Source organism: Poecilia latipinna, unplaced genomic scaffold (genome assembly GCF_001443285.1).
Source record: "Poecilia latipinna isolate Pla-1442-1.1 unplaced genomic scaffold, P_latipinna-1.0 Scaffold1139, whole genome shotgun sequence".
NCBI lineage: Eukaryota > Metazoa > Chordata > Actinopteri > Cyprinodontiformes > Poeciliidae > Poecilia > Poecilia latipinna.
This window is the reverse complement of record NW_015113755.1, coordinates 138,651-146,889: the sequence shown is the minus strand read 5'-3', so window position 1 is coordinate 146,889 and position 8,239 is coordinate 138,651. Positions and strand designations below refer to the sequence as shown.

The 8,239-nt window shown below is 38.4% G+C and overlaps 1 protein-coding gene across 1 annotated transcript in view; it reads left to right on the top strand.

The window, feature by feature from the left end:
- Window positions 1–8,239, top strand: part of LOC106959964 (titin-like) — a 159,879-nt gene that overhangs the window by 45,632 nt on the left and 106,008 nt on the right. The window contains exons 61-65 of the mRNA XM_015052845.1: window positions 5,647–5,937; window positions 6,730–7,017; window positions 7,243–7,359; window positions 7,446–7,728; window positions 7,829–8,012. Of these exons, the coding sequence (XP_014908331.1) occupies window positions 5,647–5,937; window positions 6,730–7,017; window positions 7,243–7,359; window positions 7,446–7,728; window positions 7,829–8,012 (1,163 nt within the window). The remainder of the gene's footprint in view (window positions 1–5,646; window positions 5,938–6,729; window positions 7,018–7,242; window positions 7,360–7,445; window positions 7,729–7,828; window positions 8,013–8,239) is intronic.

Sequence of the window (8,239 nt, the reverse complement as noted above, 5' to 3'; positions counted from 1 at the left end):
ATATATATATATATATAGCATCGAGCTATAAGAGATAGAAGAATGTAATTATGGAAAAATGTCATTATTTGTTGTTAAAAATAAAAACTAAGAAAGAAATGTCAATATAAATATTTTCTAAATGTATATAAAAAAAATTAATGCAAATATCACAGTGCATATTAAAGACCTTACTCTCATCCAGAACTCAAACACAATATATTTTCTTCAAACAATATCAGAAGCTCTGATAATAAAGCTACCTTACAGGTTAGTGGTGCACCAATAAACAGGTCCAAAATTTACTTAATTTTTGGAGGCCGGTCGATAATTGCATATGAAACCGACCAGTCACTGTCATTGTTAGCTGCCAGTGAAAAGAACAAAGCTACTGCAAGAAAAGTTACAGAGTTCATGGGATTGAACCAATTGTTTTTCAGCCTTTGAAGGCCAGAGTCAGAAACTTGACGTAAAACTTGAGCCTTCGATATAATGTGCCTTGTCGGTGATATTTTTCAGATATTGTATTACCTAAGTTGTTCCGCCAAGTTTTGAGACAATTCATGGTTTCCCCCAGAACACTTGCTAAGCACAGATCGGGGTGTTGAGATGGTCAACCAGCAGGCAACCATGTTTTTGTATTGAAAGATTTTAAGCTAACAAGGTAAAAAGTAATTTTATTTATATAGCACATTTTCACCAACAAGGCAATAGAAAGTGCTTTACAGGATTTAAAAGGAAATACAAACAAAATAAACCAAAGGAAAGAGCAAAAGAAGAAAAAGCTAATAATGTTGATCCAAAGTAAATAAACTAGATACTCCTATTCAGGGTTGGTTAGATAAGTATAAGTAAGTATCCTGTGGTCTAATTCCTTTTCACGGTTGGAAGAAAAGGAGTCTAAAAAGTAGTTGCTAAGGTAGTTCTAGATTCCAAGTTCTAATCCCTGTTTTGGGTTGCTAAATAAGTGTAAGTAAGTATTCCTTGGACTTCCTAAGTAAGTTCTAAATTTGTAAAAGTAATGAGTACTCCAAGTAATAATAAAAACTAAGTGTTCCTGTTTTGGAAGAATTTTTTCAAGATTCTAAGTTCGTTCTAATTCCTTTTATGGGTTGCAATAAAGCCCTTTTCGCACTGCAGCGTCCGGCCGGCCCGGCCTGGCTCGACCTGGTCCTATTGGTGCTGTGGCCCTGGTCGTTTTGCACTGAGCAGGATACGTCACGTAAATCGACCCGTTGCTAAAGCTACCGAGGCGATCTCCCCAGCGACTGCAGAACAGTTTTCTTCTCGAGTCTCCCGTCCCGCTTTTACTGTATGCGCTCATGAGCGTGAAAGCTGAGGGAAACATTTACTTCAGCTTTCAGTGATTCTTGAGAATAGAGACAAAATGGGTTTAAATTTTCCCAAATTTTTAAAAAATTATGCCTCAACCTTATGTATGCAAATATGACAAATAATGTTTAGGAAATGTAAAGATGCTAAGGTGCAGGCTCCCAGTTGCAACATTTTTTAAAAAATTACATTTTTAATTGACCTGACCCAGAACTTTGTCATCACCATCTGACAAAAATAAATAAAAAATGATTTTTAATGACCCTATCAGTGATATTTTTACTCAAGTTTTACAGACAAATGATTCTCAAGAAACAAAAGAAATATTATTTAAAACAAAAAACACCATAAAGTCCATCTGACAGAGTTGACGCAGAACTGAAGGTGGTGACAAACTAGTAAGTAAAAAGAAAAACTAGGTCATGTGAAGTAATGCAATTTATATAAAATACATTAAAATGAATTAACTGCACATTTAAGTGAGATTTGCCGCTTCTTTTTTCCTAAGCTTTGAACCAGGGGTCACCAACACGGTGCCCGCGGGCCCCCGGTCGCCCGAGGGGACCTTGTCAGTCGCCTGTGAGCAAGTTCTAAAAATAGCCATTGTTAGGGAGCACTGCCAAAAAAATATTCAATTAAATGTTTTGTACCCACTTTTAAAAAAAGAAAAGAATAATATGATTTTTTTTATTATCTAACCCTCTTTACTACGTCTTGTAGTAGCGAGTCTATGGCGGTGGGTACGTCAAAGCTAAATGTCACTGGTCAGTTTATGTTTATTTGGCAGCTTGGCGCTTTTTCTGTAAGCTACAAATGAATGAGCAGAGTTTGATCCCACTCGTAGTTCTAACAGCAGTCATTTGGATCCCGGCTGAGCTTTATTCCTTGTGCGGTTCTGGCGGGTCACATCTGCCACCCTGAGCGTCTCAGACTGCGGGTTAAACAATTTAATCTAGTCCCCAAAAGAGTAAAGATTAAGCAAACAATGTTGCATCACTTTCTCCTCCTCTGGATGTCTGACACCACCTGAACCTGGGAATCAACATCCCCTTATTTCCATGGATCAGACGGGTAGGCTTCGCTTTCATGTCTATTATTTCACATCGTTTGTAAAAAAAAATAAAAAAGTCCGCTGCTTTTGTGGTTTAGGTTTGTGCTGGTTAGGTGCAGACAGTGATAGTTTTGTTCTCCCCCCCAACCTTTTTTTCTTATTTTTTTTTTTTTTTTTTTTTTTTTTGACGGTTGACCCGTCAGCTTTTCAGTTCGCGAAACCACAAAAAGGCTAATAAACCGGCGACCGTCAGAACCGCGCAGGGTAAAAAGCTCAGGCAGGATCTTAGGACAACGGGAGGAGCTCATTCATTTTTAGCTCACAGAAAAAGCAAAAAATTAACAAAAGTAAACTGACCAATATGATTTAGCCTTTTGCGTGCCCACCCCCACAGACTCACACTGATGTGCGCTACGTACAAGATGTTTTGACACAAAATGTTTTTGTCTCCACAATTTTGTTAATAGTAAAGAGGGTTAGATAATAAAATATACAATAACTATTCTTTTCTTTTTTATTTAAAAGGAAAATCTCAAGGAACTCAAAGTGTAAACGGCTGTACAGCTGCAGCTGCAATAATCCATTCTGTCGGTCACTTGGAGGAAATTTAGAATCACACAGAAAAGCTCCAAAAGGGACTCAAACTTAAAACTCTGAACTAATAACTTCTGATCACATAATAGCAATTAACTATATCTGCCATGGTAAATCATTACTGACAGATATAGTGAGTAATCCCTTACATTAATATGATCATACCACATGTAATCAAATGCATTATTGTTATTAAGAGTGAGCTAAGAAAATGTATGTCTGTATCAAACAAGTAGCCCTTCGTGTTACTCTGTACCCATGAAGTAGCTCCCAGTCTCAAAAAGGTTGGTGACCCCTGCTTAGAACCATGCGGCTTATAGTTCGGTGCAGCTTATATGTGGATTTTTCTTCAACCACCAGGGNATATGACAAATAATGTTTAGGAAATGTAAAGATACTAAGGTGCAGGTTCCCAGTTGCAATTTTTTTTTTAAAAAATTACATTTTTAATCGACCTGACCCAGAACTTTGTCATCACCATCTGACAAAAATAAATAAAAAATAATTTTTATTGACCCTATTAGTGATATTTTTACTCATTTTACAGACAAATGCTTCTCAAGAAACAAAAGAAGTATTATTTAAAACAAAAAACAAAAAGTCCATCTGACGGAGTTGACAGTGCATGACGGAGTTGACACAGAACTGACAAACTAGTGAATAAAATGAAAAACTTGATACATGTGAAGTAATTAAATTTATGTAAAATACATTAAAGTGAATTAATTGCACAATTAAGTGAGATTTGACAACAATTTCACTGAAAGAGTCAGAAAAACTCTGATGGAGTTGACAAAAAGCCAAACTACCTCAATTTATATGATGTTATTCTGAAGGAGGTCATATTGTAGCTCGTCAGGTCCATGAAATCTTTACAGTTTACCAAAATTAAGCTTTTATTTCACAAAATTTCATCAAAGTTTTGAAAATGGTCAGTTATGGAGTTGACACATCATGATTGTGACAAGCAACTTAGGAATGAAACAGAAGAAAAAACTAAAGAATAACATAAGCTAACCAGAGCTAACTAGCCCTCTTAGCAAAGGAAGAGAAAAGACGACGTCATGGGGTCCTCAGAAGTTCTGGTGTCCCCCAATAATGCCTGATTTTTTTTAATTCTTTTCATTTCTGACGGTGTTGACAAAAACTAGGGACAAATTTCAACGGAGTTGGAAAATATCTAAAAATTATTTTTAATTCAATTTATCGATACTTTTATAATTATTTATATGACTACTTATACTTAATTGTCATAATATATAATTTTAGTATTTCTTTAATTGTTTTAAACTATTATAGTGTGTTGAAATCTGCTCCTGGACAAGGGATTTTACAGGCATCATCAACCGACTACAATGTTTAAAATAAAAAAATTATTCAGCAAACACAAGAAAAATATACATTGTTGTGCTCACGTGACCCAGGTTAGTTGAGTCAGATATTTGAAAAAAATATATTTTGTGTATATTTTATTCAAATTTGGTACTTTATCCATAGGACATGTTTTGTCCCTATTCTCAAGAATCACTGATATGAAAATTCAAGTTTGTACACATAGTTGTGAATACGCGGAAAAGCAATGCGACACAAGAAAATAGAAGAATGTTCAACTTTTGTCGTTACCATTGCTATTGCGTCCCATTGCTATCATGTTTCTTTGCTATTACATCCTGTTGTTGCATTCCGTTGTTATCGCGTCCCTTTGCTATCGCGTCCCATTGCTATTACGTCCTGTTGCTATTACGTCCTGTTGTTATCGCGTCCCTTTGCTATCGCGTCCCATGTGTTGTTGGATTTATCCCCAATGGCCAAAAACTCATTTGTCGCTCCCCGTGCGTCGAGCCCATTAGCCAAAACTTCCTCAAACATGTCAACAGTTTTCACAAATCCAAAGAACCACGGATGTGCACAGGCACATACTATAGTCTTTGAGGAGTCTAAGATTGATTGCAACATTGCTTCTCTCAGAACCTGTACGGTTTACAAAGAAACTGGAGGATGTCACTCATCAGTTGGGCAACCCCTTGAGACAAGATTGCACCAACGGGTTCATGTCACATGGAAGAAGCATGACAAGCTCATCTGGGCCTCTTACCTATACAGCGTGAAAACTACAGACTCGTTCTGCACTCTGGAAGTGCTCAACAATGACAGAATCGCTGCTGCAGGGAAATACACTTGTGAAATTTCCAATGCAGAAAGAACGGACACATGTCACGCTCATGTTAAAATAGGGAACCCACTAACCAACACATTCCATCCCATCTCTTTGTTTGGTGTAACTGCTACTAACATGCAGTCCAGTTGATCCCTGTGGATTTATGGGTAACACTCTGTGCATTTTGTATCATCAGAGACCATGAATGTTGTCATCGTCAGATTTTGGGATGGTTGGTTCTCTGTAAGGCAGGTTTGAAATCAGACATGGTGTTACAGAGTCACTATCAGAAACGTATCTACTTTTGTGGATAGGTCATGGTTAGTTGGACTGTTTGCTCATATTTATTGATGATATTGTTCGTTTCTGTTGCATTTGCATCACAATTTGTGCTCCTGTTGTCTTGTCATCTATGGTGGATTTTATTTCCCGGTGCTGTGGTAAAGGCCCAGTGGCCTGAAGAAGAATACATGTTAAATGACTTGCTTACTCTCCCAACATGACCTGATTTTCTGAAATTTATCCCCCACAGAACGTAAAGTGCCTCCAAACTTCACTAAGAGGCCGTCTGAGTCCATCGTGGATTCAGCTGGTAAGGTAATAAAGATGGAGGCTCGGGTGTCCGGCTCCCAGCCACTGACCATCACCTGGTACAAGGACAACCAAGAGATCCATGCCTCTGGAAAATATGACATCAGCTTCAAGAACAACATGGCTGTGCTGTGTATCAAAGACTCTGCAGTTTCTGACAGCAGTGTCTACACCTGTGAGGCTTCCAACGAAGCAGGGAAAGTGTCATGTCAGGTGTCCCTCACAGTTTCAGGTAGGGAGTCCAACCCTAACATAACCTATACCAGATTGGCTGAATGTTGTGCAGAGTTTTCTTTGTGAACTGACGATTAACTATTCTTTGGTTTAGATAAATACACTAGTCTAGCAAATCTAAATTGTTCTGTATGAAATTTCCTTTGTCTCCTAAAGTCTAGAGGTTAGTCTTCCGGAACATGACCTATCATACAAATTTATCTTAATTAGAGTGTCCTCATAAAGTTTTTTTTTTTTCAACTTAAAAGGGCAAGCTCACTTATTTTAAGTGTTTATTTCTGTATGTGTGGATGGTTATGACTTGCAGGTAATAAAAAACATGATCAGTTTCTCAGAAAATGAAAAAAAATATGTTTTTATTCATTCTCTCCACAAAGAGGTAAGTCAGAAAAGGTAATTGCTGAAGACATTGTCTATTCAAAGAGGGCGATATCCAAGCATATAAATGGAAAGTTTAGTGGAAGGAAAAAAAAATGATAGAAAACAGGTACACAAAATACATAAATATCTGCAGCCTGTACAGGATTGTGATGGACAGTCCATTCAAGAGTTTGAGGGTTATTCACAAGGTGTGACCTGAAGCTGGAGTAAGACCTCAAAGAGTCAGCACAAACAGAAATACCAAGGACATGAGCTACTAATGTGCTGCTTAGATAGATTCTCTATGGACTATTGTCAAGGGAAAGATGAGAGACTATTTTAATTTTAACAAATACTGTAAAAGTATTCTGTTATGTTATTATGTTAAAGGCAAGTATCTTCATTTATTCAGCCTCTTTCTCACCTTCAGAAACTGGTCAACCTCCTAAATTTGACGTCCCTCTGGAGCCGGTCACAGTGAACGAGGGGGAGAAGCTGAGCCTCAAATGCCATGTTAAAGGCTCCTCTCCTCTGACCATCCAGTGGATGAAGGACAGGAGGGAGCTGAAGTCCAGTGATAAAACCAAAATCACATTTGTTGGTGGGACGGCCTCCCTTGAGGTCAGCTCCGCATCAAAGGAAGATGCAGGGGATTATCTGTGCAAGGCCAGCAATGCAGTCGGTAGTGACTTCTGCAAGGCCAAGGTCACTGTGAAGGGTAAGCAGTTGAACTTTCTGTAAAGTGTAAACAAGTCCAAGGTTTGATGAAAATCTAACCACCAAATTTTAATCTTTAAGTGTTTCCTATAAATGGAAACATTTATAGGAAACATTTGTATTTTGAAAGGCTGTCAGAAAGATGTCCAACCTCATAAAAACCAGACTCAAATTGTTAAAGTAACTCTTCACTCACCGTCTCAGTTTGGTTTCTATGTATCTTCAGACAAAGGAGCCAAGCCTTCACCCACCGAGGCACCGACCCCCGCTGCAGCTGCCCCAGTCAAAAGACTCGACAACCTTTTCTTCATTGAAGAACCCAAAAACATTTCAGTCACAGAGAGTAAGGACAACATTCCTCTCCTTCCTCAAAACATTCCCATTTGAAGTTAAGGCTTTGCTCATTTCTTTACATCTCCTTCTCTTCAGAGGGCACTGCAACCTTCATCGCCAAGATTGGAGGTGATCCAATCCCCAGCGTGAAGTGGATGAAGGGCAAATGGAGGCAGATCACCGCTGGTGGTCGTATCTCCATCGAGCACAAGGGCCAGGATGCCAAACTGGAGATCAGAGAGGTGACCAAGTCCGACTCTGGCCTCTACAGGTGTGTCGCCACCAACAAACATGGAGAGATCGAGTCCGGCGCTGAGATGGAAGTCACCAAAAAGGAAGAAGGGGAAGGCATTGGAGATATCAGAACAAAACTCAAGAAGTAATACAAGTTCATTTCTATATTCCACCACTGACTTTGAATTGTGTTAATGGAACAAATGTCTCTATCTGCTCAATGACTTCATGTATGATATTTTCAGAACTCCCTCCAAGCAAAAGAGCCCAAAGAAACTTGAAAACATCAGTATTGTTGACTTGCTCAGAGGTCATGACCCCAAAGACTATGAGAGGATCCTCCGGGAACATGGGATCCATGACTACAGGGCCATCCTGCAGGCCGTGGAGTTCCTGAAGAGAGAGAAGGAGATGGAAACTGGCAAAGCGGTACTGGGGAAAACTGATTGTAATAGTGAAGCTGGATTGGTTTGTAATAGCACAGATTTGAAGGACAAATCTGCTCTGTATTCTATTTGTATTATCAGTTTTCCTTGATTGGAAAACAACCTTTCAACAACAATTCTAAAAGATATTTATTATATCGTAAGGTTTAGCTTAGAAAACTAAAAGGATTTTGCACCTTTCAGGTAAAATATTATGACAATGTAATATAA